Source organism: Coenobita brevimanus, chromosome 66 (genome assembly GCF_032717465.1).
Source record: "Coenobita brevimanus isolate Jiangsu-jjx chromosome 66, ASM3271746v2, whole genome shotgun sequence".
NCBI classification, from domain to species: domain Eukaryota; kingdom Metazoa; phylum Arthropoda; class Malacostraca; order Decapoda; family Coenobitidae; genus Coenobita; species Coenobita brevimanus.
Genome location: NC_137019.1, coordinates 29,700,118 through 29,720,167, shown reverse-complemented (window position 1 = coordinate 29,720,167; position 20,050 = coordinate 29,700,118). Strand labels below are relative to the sequence as shown.

Genomic DNA, 20,050 nt, shown 5'->3' with positions numbered 1-20,050 from the left:
TGTGTCCTGCCTCTCTCCTATTTGTCTAAGCTCCTGTCTAGAAAGAGAGCCCAGCCACACACTAGGCGTTGGAGGGACGGGAAGCCGACCCTAAAACACCTAGCATTATACTATCACTACCATATTCTGCATAGTAGAAAATTTATCCATTAGAGCAAATATATGCTCCTTGGCCCAATTACGGTGAGAGAATAAAATATCATACTAATGCCACATTTCAACGGGAAGGAATTTGAAAAACAAAAACGATATTTTAGAGGAAATTTCATCTCCAGATATTACATGCAGCAATTTTAGAAACTCTAAAGTAACAAAGAGCAATTAAACACGAAACAAAAAAGGTAGAGTCTGACTTACAATCTCCCATAGAAAAGAGGTATTCACATCTACTCTCAGAGAAAACAGGCACTCACATCCATTGCCATAGAAAACAGGCACTCACATCCACTCTCATAGAAAACAGGCACTCACATCCACTCCCATTGAAAACAGGCACTCACACCCACTCCCATAGATAACGGCACTCACATCCATTCTCATAGAAAACAGGCACTCACATTCACTCCCATTGAAAACAGGCACTCACACCCACTCCCATAGATAACGGCACTCACATCCATTCTCATAGAAAACAGGCACTCACATTCACTCCCATTGAAAACGGGCACTCACATCCATTCCCTTAGAAAACAGGCACTCACATCCACTCTCTCTCACAACCAAGGTCACGTCCCTCTCCCAAGGCCCAAAGTCACAGCAACACTCATCCCTGTTTTATTAACAATAATATAACTTTACCACCAAGATCATTCATGAAAGTCAGAATATAAATTGCGAAATTGCCATTTTACTGTATTAGAACCGACCTACAAATTGAAAGGCTTATCCACTGAGAATGCTTTATGTTGGATAAATAACAATGGGGAAACAAATGTCTCCAATAAACCTGATGAATGAAAATGTGAAGTGAAATGATAACAGTGAGCAGTGACGTAACACCTCAAGGAGGTGACAACAGAGGGTTCATACTATATGGTCACAAGTCCCAAATAGCCGCGCATCCCTACTCCCTGGAACTGACCCGATCCGTACACATCAGCTCGGGCACACCACCCTCTCGTCAGCCCAGCCTGCATCAGGATCAGGATGGAGCTGACCCTCACACTATACAGCCCCTTGGAGACGGCCTCAAGCCACTCCATTTTAGAGATGGCCTCCAGCCGCTTCACAAAAGAGACGGCCTCAAGCCGCTCCATGAAAGAGACAGCCTCAAGCCCCACCACAAAAGAGATGGCCTCAAGCCGCTCCACAAAAGAGACGGCCTCAAACCACTCCACAAAAGAGACGGCCTCAAGCCACTCCACTTCTGAGATGGCCTCCAGCTGCTCCACCTATATTACCTGCAGGGTCGGTAGCGGTCCCGTGGATGTGACACTGGCGACGGCCTCCTGCCACGCCCGAGGACGAGAGTCAGCCTCCAGCCACTCTACGCCTGCACGTCGCCCTCCCGCATCCACGTGCCGTAGCACCAGTCCCCAGCCAGGGAGTCCGCTGATAGCAGCCTGGTGGCAGGGCCCTGTACTGTTCCCAAGGCTGTTTTCCCTGCAGCTGGCCCCTGAGGAGGAGCCGCCCCTGATGGACCCCTCCCCTGGAATGACGCCACAGTCCCCTCCTAATGGCGGAGTACCCTGGAACGGACCACAGCCTCCGGGTCCCTGACGGCATCCCCGGCTCCCCAGGGCGAGACCCACCCCACCCCCGGCCGAGACGATGTTGATCCTCCAGCCAGCGACTCAGAAGGCATCTGGAGGAGCTGTTTGGCCCCTACCCCACCAGTCAGACATCTGCCCCCAGCCTCCAGCACCCAGGGCCCCTCATCACGCCCATAGGGGACAACATCAACCTACCTGGACTATAAGTGACTCAGGTGTGGCTCAGTACACTGGCATACAGTAGAGTGCCAGAAGTGGATTCATAAAGTGACCATGCCTAGACAGTGACTTAGAATGCAGTGTTATAGAAGTAAGGTTCCCGTATCCAAAGTGGTGACCGTTATTCCTCAGCACACCTCCCCCTCTCTCCCTTGCACCTATGTCAACCTAGATTCTCCCCTCCCCCCTATTGTTCCCAGCAACAAGGTCAAGTCAGTGCACCCCTCCGTGATCGTAACAATGTTGAACATAAGAACTCTCATGTGATCAGCAGCCACCAATCTTAGAGATTGTATACAAATCATAATCCCGAGGCACCCAGATTCATATTGTGAACAGTACCACCCTGAACTGTGGACTGTGTCTATCACGTGTCCTGCGAGATACACTTACCCCCTTTCAGCAGCCCAAGAATTGATGAGTCAGAAATATTGTGAGACCTCCTATTGCCCTTGTGTAAGATTAGTGAATATACTGTACATGTGAGTTGTTGCCTTGAGTTATTATGCCCTGTTCCTCCTATATTTGTCATATAGCCCCAGGCTTGAAAAGAACCCAATACTAGGCCAGGCGTTCTTGGGACGGAAAGCCGCCCTAAAAACACCTAGCATAACATGAAGATCAGGAAAGGAACTTGTATATGTTATTTAGAGACTTGTCCAGGTCGTAATCGTGAAGTGACAATAGCTCGAGCATCAAGCAAAATAAAATCGTCAGTCAGAGAGTACATGAAAAAGGATTCGATTCACTCAGAAAAATTTAACGTAGAAAATGATCTACTGGATTTACTACAGAAACGTCAACAGACAGTCGCATTAACCAGTTAAAAATTAGGTTGCACCAGTTTAATACAACACCAGATTAATGTAAAACAAGACACACCTTATCTATGTGCCACCACGTAGAGGTCACATTCGCAGCGAGCATTAGCTAAACAATATATGGATGAAATGTTACGTTTGGGTATCATTGAAGCCTGTGTTCCCATGGGGAGGTGGTGCCTCAATCGGTAGAGAAGTGGCCTGCAATCCTAACGGACCCAGGTTCCAATCCCTGCTGGGGCAGGGAACAGTTTAAGGATTTGAATTTCAATAAATCAGGCTTTACTGATCTACCAGAAGCCCCGCCGACATGTCTAAAAGTACCCCCGCTATTACCAATACACCAGTCCTGTATGAGACAGCCATAGCATGTATTCAGCATGGACGGTGGGTGTTAGCGTCGAAGTGGTGACATGTGGAGGTGTATGATATGTAGGAGGCTGGGCCTTGATAGGAGTCTGTGAAGCCTATGCCCAGAGTCGGACACATAAAAAAAAAAAATGGAATGCACCACTTTTCTTTATACCTAAACAAAATGGAGAAATGTGGGCAGTTACCAATTATAGCAAACTTAATCAAGAAAGAGTTCCAGACCATTTTCCCATGCCATTGTTAAATGATGTCTTACACAATACTGGACAGGAAAATAACTACATTTCATCAATCGACTTTCACAGTGGCTATTACCAGATAGAGTTAGATGAAGAATCACGCATTTACACAGCATTTTCTACAAATTTTGGTCATTTTCTGTACTGAAGAATGCCAATGGGGCTTTGCACCGCTCCAGGCACCTTCCAGCGATTAATGAATAGTGTGTTATCAGGCATGCTAGGTGATGGCATTTTTATTTATCTGGATGAATGCCATAGTAGTCCTGATACCACCAGAGAGCCACAAAGCAACAGCAGCAGCAGCAGGAGCAGGAGAAGGAGGAGAAGAAGAAATGTAGTGGTGGGTGTTACCTTGCCAGTACCAAACAATAATCACTCTTGGTCACGACCTCGTCCCAGGAAAGATCACCCGCCAAATTTAAGCATATTAATAACCCCTTTATGATAGGGATTGGGGCTTGCAATTGTTTCCCATGAACGAGGAATTCCCAGTAAGCGCAAGGTTGGCCTCAGGCCAGTCTGGTCGACGGTAATGTGATTGATTGGTCCCGATAGCTCAGCCAGCCAGCCAGTCAGATGGTCAATCAGTCCGTCAGTGTGTCAGTCTCCCCTTGTGTAACCGGTTGGGATCTCGGCTCCGAGGAGGAGCAAGTAGAGTACAAACACTGCTGGGTGATACCATATGTCCAAATCATACGTGCTCCCTAAGTTCCAAATGGGTTGGTGGAGGATTTGTACCCCTCCCTGTAAAATCAGATAACTCAGAGTTCATGGAAGAGGGATAGGTGGACTTTATTACTCAACCGCCGGTGACAAAAGGATTTTCCTGCTCGTCCTTCCTCTAAGCCATGTAACCATGTACAATGCTGGGTGGTTTACATCTATCGAAACCATGCATGCTCCCTACGTATTAAGTGGGGTTGGTGGAGGATTAGTGCCCCTCCTTGTAAAACAATTAACTCTAAGCCTTGGCCACCCCGCTTCTGGGATACATGGCGTCTGGCAATGAATGAATGAATGAAACATTATAACTGCAACAATAACGATAGAAGAGCATTTACAGGAAAAGACCAACTCGTAAACAAGTTAGCCAGTTCTGAATAAAAAATTAAGCAGTCTAAATGTAGATTTTGCTTTAACCTCTAAAAGATGGGTGTCCACATATGCTGTCCGAAGGTACTAGGGTAAAAAAGAAGGGTGTGCACATATGCAGTCACGCCCCCCCAACCCCCTGCCCCCCTACCACAACAACCATACACCACCCCTACCCTCCCCACCCCCAACCCCTCACCCTCCCCACCCCCATCTCCACCCCAACCCCCTGCCGCCTCCCTACCACCCCCACCACCCCACCCCCAACTCCCACAGCCCATCCAACTCCCTCCAGAGCCACCGCAACCCCCCCACTGCCTCTTACCACCCCTAAGCCCACCCTCCCACCACCCCCACCCCAACCCCCCACCACCCACAGCCCACCCAACTCCCTCCAGAGCAGGGGTTCCCAACCTTTATTTACCCATTACCCCATTTTCCACACCTCCCTTCACTCATTACCCCTCATTGCTTATGTTTCCACAATTGCATTTTAGCTGCTTAACATTTTGATGCCTAGATTTTAGTTTGAATGTAGGACTTAATTAAAGGTTAGACTAAAACCAAGAGAGTTATTGCAAGGAGTAATTTATTTTTATTATTAACACTGATACCAAATAAACATGACTTTAAACATTCATCTCTGAATTTTAGTATAGGTCTGAAAGTCTATCATAACTGGTATGATTTTTAGATTTTTTTTTTTTTGTTACCTCCCCCATTACCCTTCACAAAAGACCAAATTACCCCACTTGGGGTAATTTACCCCAGGTTGGGAACCCCTGCTCCAGAGCCATCCCAACCTCCACACTGCCCCATACCACCCCTAAGCCCACCCTCCCATCGCCTCCATCCCAACCCCCCACCACCCACCACCCACGCAAAACCTTCCACCCACCCAATGGATGACATTATAATTGAAAGACACACACACACACACACACACACACACACACACACACACACACACACACACAGAAGAGCATTTACAGAAATTAGGCCAACTCGTAAACAAGTTAGCCAATTTTGAATTAAAAATTAAGCAGTCTAAATGTAATTTTGCTGCACAGAAATTAAATTCCTGGGCCGATGGGCTGTCTGCCTAGGGAATCCTCTCCTCAGACGGAAAAATAAAAGATGTAAGGGATTCCCCTAAACCTACAAGTATGGATGAAGTACAAAAATTTTTAGGACTAGCAGAGTGAGAGAAGAGTTCTGAACAAATGTGGAAGCATGCATGGAAAAGTCTGAAAGGAATGAGAGTGTTTTTGATTGGAGATATGAATAAAAAAGTAGGGAATGAGAAGGTGGATGGAACAGGTGATGAGTGGGGTGTGCCTGCAGACATGGATGAGAATGGCAGTGCTTTAGTGGACATTTGTGCCAGGAGGGGGTTGGTGATAGCTAAAACCCTCTTGAGGCACAAAATGATCCAAAGGTATACATGGCGAGTGATGAGAAGGGTGGGTGTTGAACTGAATGAAAGGAAGGCAATGATTGATTATGTATGTGTGGATGAAAGGATAAGATGTGTGATGGATGTAAAAGCATGTAGAGGTTAGGTGAGTAGCCTTTCTGACCACCACTTGGTGGTGGTCAGATTTAAAGTCCAAATAAAATTAAGAATTAGAAGAAGGGAAGGACAGGAGGAAGTAGTACATACAAGGAGGGTGGAAAAGTTACAAGAGGATGGAAAAATGGCAGATGTAAGAGGGAAGAGGAGAAGCGATTAGGTAAATATAGATTGGAGCAGATGGGGGACGTCGAACGTGTTGTGCAAGATATTCACAGAAGAAATCTGTGCAGCATGTGAGTTGGTGTATGGGGTGAAGAGAAGATGAAAGGGGGTGCAGGGAACAGCATGGTGGAATGAAGAGGTGAGAGAGGCTGTGGCACAAAAGACGAGAGCATATAGTGAGTGGATGAGAAACAGGGGCGTGGAAGAAGTTGAGAGATGGAAGAGAGAGTTATTTGCAGAGAGAAAGAGAGAGGTGAAAAGATTAGTAAGAGAGAGTAAGAAGAGAGTGGATGTGGAATTTGGAAGGAATTTGAGTGTAAAGTGGAGGGAATGTAAGACAATGTTCTGGAAAGAGGTAAAGAAAGTTTGACAGGGTGCTAAAGAAGTTAGCTGGGGAGTGAACGATAAAAACGGTAAAATACTACTGCAGAAGGGAGAAAAAGTGAGCAGATAGAAAGAACACTTTAAGGAATTGTTGAACAAAATATTGAACCTGAAAATGAAAGTAATACAAGTATAAGTGGCTGGGGAATGGCTGGTAGGAAGAATGTGAGAAGAGAGGAAGAAATCAGTAGGATGGAAGTTGCGGAAGCAGTGAAGAAAGTGAAAATGGGGAAAGCCCCAGGAATTGATGGAGTGTGTGGTGAAATGCTGAAGCATGGGGGAGAGATAGTAGTAGAATGAATGTGAAAGATGTGCAGATTGGCCTGGGGGGAAGGTAGAGTCCCGGAGGATTAGAAGTCGGATATAATTATTCCATTGTACAAAGGGAAAGGGGAAAAAGAAGTGTGTGGTAATCATAGGAGCATTTCTCTTCTTAGTGTAATAGGAAAAGTATATGGTAGAATACCTACTGACAGAGTTAGGGAAATGATAGAGGAATTAGTTGGAGAAGAACAGGGATGTCCTAGGAAGGGAAGATGTTGTGTAGATCAGATATTCATTCTTAGATCTTTAGTGGAAAAGTTTCTAGAGAAGGGAGAGAAGTTGTATGCGGCTTTCATGGATTTGGAGAAAGCATATGGCAGGGTGGATAGATAAGGATTGTGGAAAGTATTAAGAATATATGCAGTAGATGGGAAGTTGTTGAAGGCCGTGAAGAGTATGTATGGAGGTGCTAAAGCTGCAGTGCATGTGGATAGTGAACTGAGTGAATTTTTCTATTTGAAGGTTGGATTGAATAAGGATGTGTCATGTCTCCATGGTTGTTCAATCTGTATATGGATGGGGTTATAAAAGACATATAAGGTAGGGCAGTGGATGTTGGAGCGGCCTTAGTGAGAGAGGGGAGTGTTTCGAAACTCCCTGTACTATTGTTTGCAGATGATACTGTGTTGTTAAGTGAACACGAAGGGGAGTTGCAAGGCTTGGTGGATGAGCTTGGGAGACTGTGTAAGAAACAGAATTTAAAGGTGAGTGTAGGGAAGAATAAATTTATGGTCTTCGAGAGAAGTGAAGTCAGTGAATGTACAGTGAGGTTGGATGATGAGGAAATGGAAAATGTGAGTGTGTTTAAGTACTTGCGTTGTGTGATGAGTAAGGATGGAAGTTAAGAGGGTGAAGTGCTTGAATGGGTACAACAAGGAAGAAAGGTTGCTGGTTCCTTGAAAGCAATGATAAGAAACAGGGAAGTGATCATGTAAGTGAAAAAATTACTACATGACAGTATTTTGATACCAGCTCTAACGTATGGAAGTGAAGCTTGGACCTTGTTGGAGGGACAGCAGTGGGAATGAGTTATTTGAGAGGAGCATGTAGAGTCACATAGAGAGACAGACTGACAAACGGGGAAGTGAAGGAGCATTGTGGTGTGGATGTGGATGTGATAGGAAGCGTTAGAAGAAACACACTGAGGTGGTTTGGACATATGGAGAGGATGGACAGCGAGAGACTGACGAGGAGAGTGTATGTGAAAGGAGGGAGAGGGAGGGGGAGGACGAGAATGAGATGGAGGGATGGAGTGGAGAGGTATATAAGACGGCCAGTAATTCGAATATTTCTCTCCGTTCCAGTACTCTCCTGATTCTGTGGGGGGGAGGGAGCATGTGGATTGGTTTAGGCCTGCTTTTGGTGTAGTGATAGAGAGAGGGGCAATTTTTCCCCAAATGGGGTGTCCAGTCACCCCATCAAACTAACCATTAGATCATACTGTGATACAGATTGATTTTTTTTATCTTATTTTTACATGTAGTTTATCATTATACTGATGTTAAAAATAACAAACCGTATTTTCCTGTGCGTGTTTACCTGATTAATGAGATTTGAGTCCATTTTTTTTTTTTTTTTTTTTACCGATATTATAATTTATTGTATTTTATTATTATAAATTAATAAACACCAGCTACAATGCATTCAGTCTTTTCATTAGTGATTGCAGAGAAATGCTGAAGCGGCAGTATGAATATATTTTACATGTTAGTAACACTACATACATTTTTGTATTGGGGTGTTGTATCACCCCACCGGACTAACCACGTTTGAATACCCAACACGACTAACAAAGGGTTATGGGAACAGCCAATAAGGTATTAATTAAGTCACTATCGAGTGACAAGAGAAAGAAATTCATACTGATCATTTTAAGTGGGTCTCAGGAAATTTAGCTTGTAGTTATAAAAAAAAAAAAAAATTGGATACAACTGAAAAGCCTAGTACAGTATACAGTATACCATGAAAATAAGCCGGAAGAAATTAACTCATCGGAATACATTATAATCGCATACCAAACAGGCAAACATAGGTGTAACTAATACAGCGTTTACCACAAAAAGACATTTACATGACCTAGGAATCGATTTAGACCCCTTTTATAGGTATTATGTTGAACAGGTGGAGATAACTGAAATGTTCATAATCACTGTCTTCACCCTTAGCATGGCTTGCTACCACCAAGGGATTAGCTATCTAATAAAGGTATTCTCTCGGTAGGTAAAGATGAGGAGAATTATTCCATGAATTCTAATGTATCTGCTGATATCAAGAGGAACTCCCTATCCCAAGGCGTCCCGTCGATGTATGAGTGCATAGCAATGTTTTGTCACTGCTAGAGACGTCGATGTACCAGTACGTCGCACAATTGCACGGTTCATAATCTGCACAACTTTCAAATCTCGTGCGTGATTTCTGGTACGTAGGGTCGGAAGACCTTCCTCTACCTGCCACCAGGCACGGACACTCGGCGACCCTGCGCGACCAGCGCTCACCCTTGGCTGGGTCACTCACCTGTTAGCAGTGACCCAGGTCAGACATGGCGCACAGAGGTCTCTCAGAAGAGCAAATTCAAGTCGCCCTGGACGCCTTCACAGGCGACAGTGATTCGCCCCTCGATGAGGAGGTTGCAGACAAGGATTATGTGCAACCAGAGCACGAAAGTAGCAGTAGTGATGAGGAGGTCCCGTCCCCGAGGAAGCGGCGCTACGTCACATATCGTGCCACTAGAGAGGGCCAGCCTGCACCAAAACATCGTGCAATCACCTCTCTGCAGCCCCTACTTAGTGGGGAGTGAAATTGAAAGTGTAGGGACAGTAATTGAAAGGGAAAGTGGCGGGAGTGAGTCATCGTTCTCACGTGGTGGTGCGAGGGAGCGGAACGTATCACGTGGGGCGGTGAGGGTGCGTGGTGAATCATGTGGTGTGGTGATGGAGCGGGGAGGTGAGGAGGAGCCACTCCCCAGCACGTCTTATGCTCCCCAATATTTCAAGACTTCCTCCCCACTGCCCCCTGATGTTCCCCAAGGCCGTAAGGGTAAGGGAAAGGGGAAAGGTAAAGGCCAAGGGAAGAGGAGTGCGAGTGGGGAAGCCCTCCGCACTCCTCCTCCCCAACCTCCTCCACCAGCATCTCCTCCCCACCCCGACGAAGGCGACGATGGGGACGATGGGGGCCAGGGTAATGTGATTTTGAATTGGGAGGATGGCAGTGATTTCTCTCCCATCATTCACCCCTTCACTGAGGAGGGGCGCGCTAGCTGCACAGCTCCTGGGATTCACCGTGGCTCCACCAGGCTGGATTTTTTCCACCTGTTCTTCGGTGAGGGTTTTGTGGAGTAGATTGTGGAACAAACCAACCGTTTTGGTAGCAGCAAGCGCCGTGAGAGTCAACGACTGGGCACAAGGAGCAGGCATTCGATCATTTATGATTACCCTGTCTCCCTGGCAGAGATGTTTGTATTTGTTGCCCTGGTACTTTTGATGGGTATTTTACTAAAAACAGAATTCCAGCATACTGGACTACGGACCCTCTCATGCAAACACCTATATTAGGCAAGGTCATGAGCCGTAATCGGTATCAGCAAATTCTAAGCTGCCTCCACTTTTACGATGCTGATGATCCTGCCAATGCAAATGACACTGATAAGATGAGGCGAATAAGGTTGGTTTTTGATCACCTGCGGCAAACATTCCGTTTCTTATTTTATCCCCATAGAGACCTCGTCATAGACGAGAGTCTTGTGTTGTGGAGAGGCAATATTTCTTTTCGCCAGTATATACCCAGCAAAAGGCACCATTTTGGGTTCAAGATCTTTGTTATGTGTGACTGTAGGATTGGTTATGTGCAAGACATAGTCTAGTACACCGGTGCACAAACTGATATAATAGAAGATCGGAGTATTGGACTGTCGGGAGCAGTAGTAAAGACAATGATTGAAGACTACCTTCATCGTGGTCACGTCCTCCACCTGGATAACTGGTACACTAGCCCTCTTCTCGCTCGTTATCTACACAGGCATGACACGGGACACTGTAGTACCGTCAAGGTGAACCGCCGTCACATAGTCAAGGTGGGGCGGCAACTAGACAAAAATGAGGTGGTTCTCTTCAAGGCTAACGACATCATAGCTACAGTGTGGAACCACAACAGAGAAGTCAGCCTCTTGTCCACGGTTCACTGCCAATTGATGCAGCGTATAGAGTCTGTCAATTACCGTAGTGAAAGGAGGCGCCGCATCTGGAAACCTGAGTGTGTACTGGATTATAACTTCAACATGCTGCAGGTGGACCAGTCTGGCTCCATGATATCCACTGTGGAGTGTGCCAGGACCACGATGAAGTGGTACAAGAAGCTCTTCTTTCACCTGCTCGATATAACTGCCCTCAATTGCCACCACCTGCACGCCATGACAACAGGAGTGCAGGAAACCATTGAAGGGTTTGTGAGGGAGCTTAGCCGTGAGATCATAGCCCAGTATGCGGTCAAGAGGACCCAACAACGCACACGCACTGCCCCTACCGCCCAAACTCCCCTGAGAATTTCCGCCAGCCATTTTGCCACTCCTATACCTCCCCAGCCAAATAGACCTAGGCCCCATCGCAGGTGTCATGTGTGTGGTAATTCCCGAGTGAGACCCACCACTCAAAGAAAAGACACCCGCTATGAGTGCCTTGAGTGTAACGTGGGTCTCTGCATTCACCCTCGTTTCATGGAATATCACACCTTGATGCACTACTAATATGGTGTGAATGCGATATGATGCTCATACTCAGGAAAAAATGCGACATACAAACGTTCAGTGTAATTATAAAGGCCCGTAAATATGTAAATAGTAATATGAAGTGGAAACGGGTGTAATATAAGTGGAAAATTATTATGTAAGTGCATAAATATATTCTACGTCGAAACATTCCTAGCTAGTGTATAAATATGCGATATTTTGACGTTCAGTGTAATAAATAAGGCCCGTAAATATGTACCGTAAATAGTAGTTTAAAGTGGAAACGGGTGTAATGTAAGTGGGGAAGTATATTGGAAGTGAAGAAATAAAATATAAGTTGAAACACGAGTGGTAGCGAGTGTGCTTGCTAAGTGAATATGCACTAGCATTTCGCTAAATATCCTCGTAAGGAATGTAAATAGGTGAAAACAATTGTTGAAAAATGGTATAATGTCATGAAACAATAATATGAAAGTAAAAAAAAAATGTAATGTATGTTGAGAGAAGAGTCATAGCGAGTGCACTGAGTAGGCAAATATGCACAATAATTATGCTAAATATCATCGTAACGAATGTAAACAGCTGAAAACATTTACATAAAGTAAAAAATGGTAAAATGCCCTTGAAACAGTATTATGCAAGTAGAAAAGATGATATGTTTACTGAAACAAGAACATTGCAACTAGCGTGTAACCAATGTGACCAAAACCACTATGCTCGCGTGATGAAACAATGCTTATTTTTCCTATAAATCTCATTGAAAACCACTATATTGTTGATGTCATTGTTTATTAGCTCCAAATCAATAAATGTAGACGTGCTCTTTGCTCTTTCTCCCAAAATTACCTACCATAGAAAAGGTGAGAGCCTGACACGTCAATGACAGAGGGGAGGCTCACCTGGTCTGACCACTTATGCTCCCCAGTAAGCCCTTTCTTGGTGATTTTCCTTTGTTTCTCAACAAAAGCGAAGGTTTTAGCCCCAGATTTTTTTTTTTTTTTTTTTTTTTTTCAAAACAGCTCGGGATTGCGGGGTATCGGAGGGGGGAAATCGGTCGGGACGTGACGGGTTAACTACACCCTTAACATGTGGTATGACAAGGTTGCCTTATCGCACCAACAGCTTCCACAGCTATTGCGCAAGACATAGTGAGTAATGAAATTAGTTTGGATGTACTGTACTGTACAACCTACGAGTCATGCTGGAGAACATAGCTGGGCCACTTAGGACTTTAGATGCAATAATTAGAAGCTCTTCCTCGGAATCATATGCAAGAAGTGACTGAAATAATTAAGTTAGCTGGAGAACATAGCTGGGCCACTTAGGACTTTAGATGCAGTAATTAGAAGCTCTTCCTCAGAATCATATGCAAGAAGTGACTGAAATAATTAAGTTAGCAGACTGGAAGTTAGAACAGGCTAAGTACATTATGCTCATCGTGATCCTGGACATCCCATCACGTGGGAGTGACACAATTATGGAAATAAACATCATAAATACACGTAACAAACATGGTTTGTCCAATCAAGGTGGAGCAATTCTAGGTAAAATTTTTGGATTGGCTTCAGAAAATTATCTTGAAGAAATAAATAAATTTACCAAAACTGCACAAATTCTCTCATGTCAACATAAGCTAGATGATACCCAGAACAGTGTAACGATAACGATGGTAAAGAACCTATGAAAGATAGTGAATTAACTCAAGAAACTGGAGAAAGTAAGTGCATTATAAGGAAAAAATTCACTTTTCCATCACCTCTCAGTGATCATGGATCATATTGACATAATAATGCTTCAGTTAGACGATGCTAGAGCTCATTATCAAACCTTCATGAAAGAAATTCCTAATGCTTGTAATGGAAGGATCACCATTTAATTATTTCCATTCACAATCTGCGTAAAATAATTAGTCAAGGCATATATAAGCATGCTTTGAAGCCGGTATTTGAGGAAAGGAATCTGATGTTTTATTATCCATACTAAGAAGCGACACTCACATCAACATCAATAGTGCTTCATGTACAATTCATAATAGATTATTTTTGCATAGTCTATCAAATATACCATTTTTCCTCCAAAAAAGATAACATAGTAGTCATCATCAACACCAAAACTGAAGTTATCATCGTCTCCCAGAAACAGGACATTATCGGTTTTGCTAATGAAACAACAATTGAACATATATGTCGCACATCATTATGTGCATTGCATCTTTGTCATGTATACATCTTCATGTTTCAACCAGCTGAGACAGTCCCTTGTGAAATGGCTGCCATAAAGAATCACAACATCCATCATCACTGCAACTTCACAACTGCCCCAGATAAACTCATCCATCATCAGTGCATTGGACATTCACAGTTATTCTATTTAATTAAAAGTGCATCAGTTTTTCTGACTTGCCCAGACACACCTCCAGCCCATACATTAGCATATGGTTTACACATATTACTCGATCACTGTGCAGTACTAACACCTTCATGGTACACCTTACCAATTAAGTACCACTACGCTATCCTCAACCACACGTAAGTACTTCCAACCATTCCCTAAGATGAATTTAAATATAAGTACACCCATGAAGTTGACCTCACCCAAGTTTTAAACCATGCAACTGATAAACCAAACAATGCAGCTTTGGGAGGAATATAGTAGGATAATGTTCAGTCCATAGTATGTTACAGCCCAGCTTCAGTTATCCTTATAATTTTCTGTTATATTTACTATATTGGCTATGCGCAGAATGCAAGCTAGGACTGCAAACTTGGAATTAGTTTTCAAGGGCCATGTCTAACAAATAAGACCGAATAAATGTAAATATTGTAAATACTGAATATATATATATATATATATATATATATATATATATATATATATATATATATATATATATATATATATATATATATATATATATATATATATATATATATATATATATATATATATATATATATATATTGCCAGACGCCTCAATCCCGTTTGGGGTAGCCACAAACAAATTGCTTCCAAGTTGTCCCCCGCCATTTCACTGCCCTGCTCCCAACTCACACCCCCCTCTCTCATATACCTCTTCACCCCATCCCGCCCTCTCATCCTCGGCCTCCCCCTCCCTCTTCCCCCCTCCACCCCACTCACATACACTCTCTTCGTCAGTCTTTCACCCTCCATCCTCTCCACATGGCCAAACCACCTCAGTGTGTTCCTCATAACGCTTCCTATCACATCCACATCCACACCACAACGCTCCTTTATATCCTCATTCGTCAGCCTGTCTCTCCATGTGACTTCACAGCTCCTCTTAAATAACTCATTTCCACTGCTCTCACTCTTGACTTGTGTCCTTCCAACAACGTCCAAGCTTCACTTCCATACGTTAGAGTTGGTATCACAATACTGTCATATAGTAACTTTTTCACTTCCATGCTCACTTCCCTGTTTCTTATCACTGCTTTCAAAGAACCAGCAACCTTTCTTCCCTGCTGTACCCTTTCACGCACTTCACCCTCCAAACCTCCATCCTTACTCATCACACTACCCAAGTACTTAAACGTACTCACATTTTCCAATTCCTCATCATCCAACCTCGCTGTACATTCATTGACTTCACCTCTCTCAAAGACCATCACTTTACTCTTCCCTACATTCACCTTTAGATTCCGTTTCTTACACACTCTCCCAAACTCATCCATATATATATATATATATATATATATATATATATATATATATATATATATATATATATATATATATATATATATATATATCCCATTGGAACCCAGGAGTGCTGGGCGAGGCATGGCGCCGGGTGGGTGCTAAGCGTACCATCCTCCGCCTATCGGCTCATAGTCGCGAAGCTCATAGGTCCCTACCCGGGGGTTCCCTACTTTAGGAAGACTTGAAAAATCCCAGTGTTGTCCAATATTCCGGACACCGGGCTCCAATGGTATATATATATATATATATATATATATATATATATATATATATATATATATATATATATATATATATATATATATATATATATATTGTATATATCCCATTGGATCCAAGAGTTGCTGGGCGAGGCACTGTTCCGGGAGGGTCCTAAGCGTACCGCCCTCCGCCTGTCGGCTAATAGTTGCTAAGCTCGTAGGTCCCTACCGGGGGTTCCCTACTTTATTAAGGTTTGAAAATTCCCAGTTCTGTCCAATACTGCTGACACTGGGCTCCAATGGGATATCTATCTATCTATCTATATGTTATAACTATGTTTTTTTTTTATAACAGAACAGAGGAGGGGAAAACATCCATGCTCCAGATTACTGGTGTCCTCTGTTCATAAAATATCTGTACCAGTTAGACTTGAACAGCTGTAGATTGAAGTTTGGAGGGGAAACAACCCTGGGGAAGCGAGTTCTAGAGAGATGCAGTTCGGGGAATGAAAGAATTCTGATAGGTAGATGTTCTGCAGTATGGCTGAGTGACATTTCAGTCATGAGCGCCCGTGTAGCACGATGGAAGGCATGGAGAGGTGGCACAATGGACGCAACTTCGTCTGAGCATTTGCTATAAAAATATCTGTATAATAACGCAAGGGATGCAACATTCCTTCTTACTTGTAGAGGAGGTAGTTTATTAGTAATAGCAGAGTTATTAATAATTCTAAGAGCTTTGTTCTGAATTTTGTCCAGTTGTTTTAATGCAACCTCTCCACATCCATTCCACAAGGGTGAGCAATATTCAAGCTGAGAGTGCACATGACTCTTATAAAATATAGCTAACTGCTCGTCAGTGAAGAAGTTACGGACTCTGTACAATAATCCAAGTTTCTCTGAGGCGGTTTTAGCAAGTGATCTGACATGAGAGGTCCAGCTAAGGGCATTGTTAAGCGAGACGCTGAGTATTTCAATACGTTTGGAAATGGGAATATTTGTAGCACTGAAGGTAAAATACGATTTTGGCAATACCTGTCTATTAGTAAATTGTATATATTTAGTTTTCCTAGCATTAAATGAGACAAGGTTATTTTGTCCCCATTCACTGATCGTGGATAAGTCTTGATTTAAAGAAATGGCTGTACTGAGTTGAGAGTTAGAGGTATCAGACTTTGTAAATGGATGCCTGAGTGTGAGTGAACTATGAAGTATTGAGTCATCTGCATATGAATGGATGGGATTGTGGGTGAACCAGGAACAGGGTTGGTGCCAGAACTGACCCCTGCGGCACGCCAGCATTAACTGAGTGGAAATTGGAGTATACATCATCTACTTTTACTCGTATTATTCTGTTGCTGAGATAAAAGGAAATCAAAGGAAGAAAAGAGTTTAGTCCACAGCAAGGGAGTTTGGACAACAGGGAGCGGTGCCACACTCTGTCGAAAGCTTTAGAAATATGCAGGGCTACTGCGTGAGTTTCTCCATGTAGGTCAACTGAGTGATTGATGGTATGAGTCAGGAGATTGAGTATGTCAATGGTGGATCTTTCTTGGCAAAAACCATATTGTCTATCACTAATTAAGTTGTTGGATTCAAGATGTTTAACTATATGCATATTAATTACAGTTTCAAAAATCTTACCAAGAGAAGATGTGACTGCTATTGGTCTGTAATCAGAGGGGTCAGAGGAACTTCCTTTCTTTGGAATTGGGTGGATGTTGGCTTCTTTCCATGAATCAGGGAATGAAGAAGTACGTATGCATAGTCTGAGTAATTTACCAAAAATAGAGGCAAGTTCTGGCGAACATTTTTTCAAAACAATTGGCGGAATTCCATCTGGGCCTGGAGTTTTGTCACTACAATGCTCCTACAATTATTTTACAATATTCAGTTTTACAATCTTGTATTTACAATTAATTGATTATTTGACAAGTAGATCAAGAGCACTGTAACATATTTCTGTATACGGTATAGATTATAATATCAAGATAGGTAGTATGGACAACGATTTGGCGTGACCGAGTGATATATAGGAATTAATGTCACGAAATAATTATAGCCATGTAATAATATAGGGATTAGTATCTATCATGGCACAATATGTACCACCTGCACAAGATGGAATGTCTAGTGTCTGGAAGGAGATATACATATCCTCTGACCAGAATGCAAAAGACATAACATTTCCCATACATTCGAGAATTTTATTATGCAGCAAACACATAGGTGTAACTGCCGAAAGCTGGTTAGCCCTTGTGACAGGAAAAGTACCAGACATTACACACCGAGCAGTATATATTCCTAGAAATAAGAGGGGATAGTCAGGGGGATAGTCAGGGAGAGCCAAAGAGAACGAGAGAAGACAGAAAGATGCTTAGGAGATAGGATAGCGTAGAAGGTTTGCCATCACGCTGACAATATATGGATCCATCACTTTGTCCATCACACCACGAAATAATTGTGTCACAATAAACCCCGTAACCTAAGAGTGTCTATATGTCACCTCCACTTACAATACAAAATAAGACAGAGGGGCAAGGGAGACAGAGCAGCACCTACCTGAAGATAAACCTCCACAACGAGCTATCTGACGCATCACGACTTTATACTGGTAGCAATGATTCTCCACATCATGCACATTATCGACACTTGTTTTCACCTATCTACCTGGCTACCTACTGTACATACCTCCCTATCTATCTTATTAACATTGGGTGAACCATTAAGAAAGTATATCGTAATGTTCTTGTTATCCAAGGACGAAGTTTACGTACATTTAGATAGTCATATTTTCAGATAAAGTGAAATATCAGTGTTATGCATGTCAGCTCCATCGTTATAGACAATGATTACTTGATGGATTCCTACAGGGTCGACATATGTAGATCTCCATTCTGCTGAGTGCTCTCTTAGTTACTGTTGGTATTATAACGCATAATAAAGTCTCAAGGTGTTTTTCATTTCTTCTACAAACACAAACTACATCAAGGCCAGCTGAATACAGACAATCCTTATATTCCTCAGGAAAATCCCTCGGCACAATATTGGCCATGTCTCTGGGAGGGTGGCTATGCAACACTGACTTTTTGGGCGGATGGCCGTCTGTGTTCTACGTTTTTGGCGGGTTGGGTGTAGTGTGGGGACTGCCGTGGTTTCTGGTGACTCACAATCTTCCAGAGCAGCACCCATCCATTACTTCCGAAGAACTCACCTACATCATCACCCACCGTACATACGTCAGCCATCGTAAGGTATGTTAAGATGTGTCGGGCAATATTATGGTGCTCTAAAACAGGACAGGGATGTACAGCCTGCAGTCTGCTGCCTGCATATGGCTCTCTGGTAATTCATTATGCTCTTTTAAGTCTTCTGTATTCAAAACGAAATATTTTAGTGTGTGTGTGTGTGTGTGTGTGTGTGTGTGTGTGTGTGTGTGTGTGTGTGTGTGTGTGTGTGTGTGTGTGTGTGTGTGTGTGTGTGTGTGTGTGTGTGTGTGTGTGTGTGTGTGTGTGTGTGTGTGTGTGTGTGTGTGTGTGTGTGTGTGTGTGTGTGTGTGTGTGTGTGTGTGTGTGTGTTGCAGTCTACTAAGAATACTGGAAACCTCAATTTTCTGTACTTTATATTGTATTATCCTGAAAGGTAATAATGGTTTACACTACAGCTGCATAGCAATTAAGTGATCACTGTCAGCAGTGGGTAGAAAGCTGAACAGGAAATGATAGTAATGATCGACTAGGTTATTAAGGTGGGGCGTATTGTTATTGCTAAGCCACTTATTGTAAACTGATTATATAACTGATTTCCTCAGCATATCCATTCAATTTCTACGAGATGTTTAAACATAAAAAGTGCATGAGAAAACTAATTATAATAAATATATCTATATCTATCTATCTATCTATCTGTATCAGTGGTTCTTAACCTATGGGTCGCGACCCAAATTTGGGTCGCCAAGCCATTTGGAGTGGGTCGCCAAGAGACAAATATATTACTGATATTATTAATGTTGTATACTATTACTTTTTAACATAATACCGTACTTGTCGATACTTCACACTTTACATTCTCTCTCTCTCTCTCTCTCTCTCTCTCTCTCTCTCTCTCTCTCTCTCTCTCTCTCTCTCTCTCTCTCTCTTTCCTACAGTAGGCGATTGCATTTGGCTTAAAAAAAGATTATTACCATGCACACAACTGGGAGTAAGGGGGTTTTCAAGAATACTCCCCCAGTATCCCTGCTTGTCGTAAAAGGCGACTAAAAGGGTTGGCGGAGGGTTAGTGCCCCTCCCCGGAAAACAACTAACTAAAAAAACAAACAAGAAGCCTCGGACAAGGACTGACCAAACGATGACGACCCAGGACCGGACAAAGGACTTGGTAATGGCTACATGGAATGTAAGAGGAGCGAATGATGAGGTGAAAGAGAGAGAGATTGTCCAGGTGCTTGAGGGTGCGAAAGTGGATGTATGTGGAATGACTGAAACAAAATGGGGAGGAGAAAGTGTG

General features: G+C 43.1%; 1 protein-coding gene across 1 annotated transcript in view; it reads left to right on the top strand.

Moving 5' to 3' along the window:
• LOC145405326 (putative inorganic phosphate cotransporter) overlaps positions 1 to 20,050 on the top strand; it is a 418,097-nt gene that overhangs the window by 123,445 nt on the left and 274,602 nt on the right. Inside the window, exon 5 of the mRNA XM_080276742.1 lies at positions 18,572 to 18,802. Coding sequence (XP_080132868.1) covers positions 18,572 to 18,802 — 231 coding nt within the window. The remainder of the gene's footprint in view (positions 1 to 18,571; positions 18,803 to 20,050) is intronic.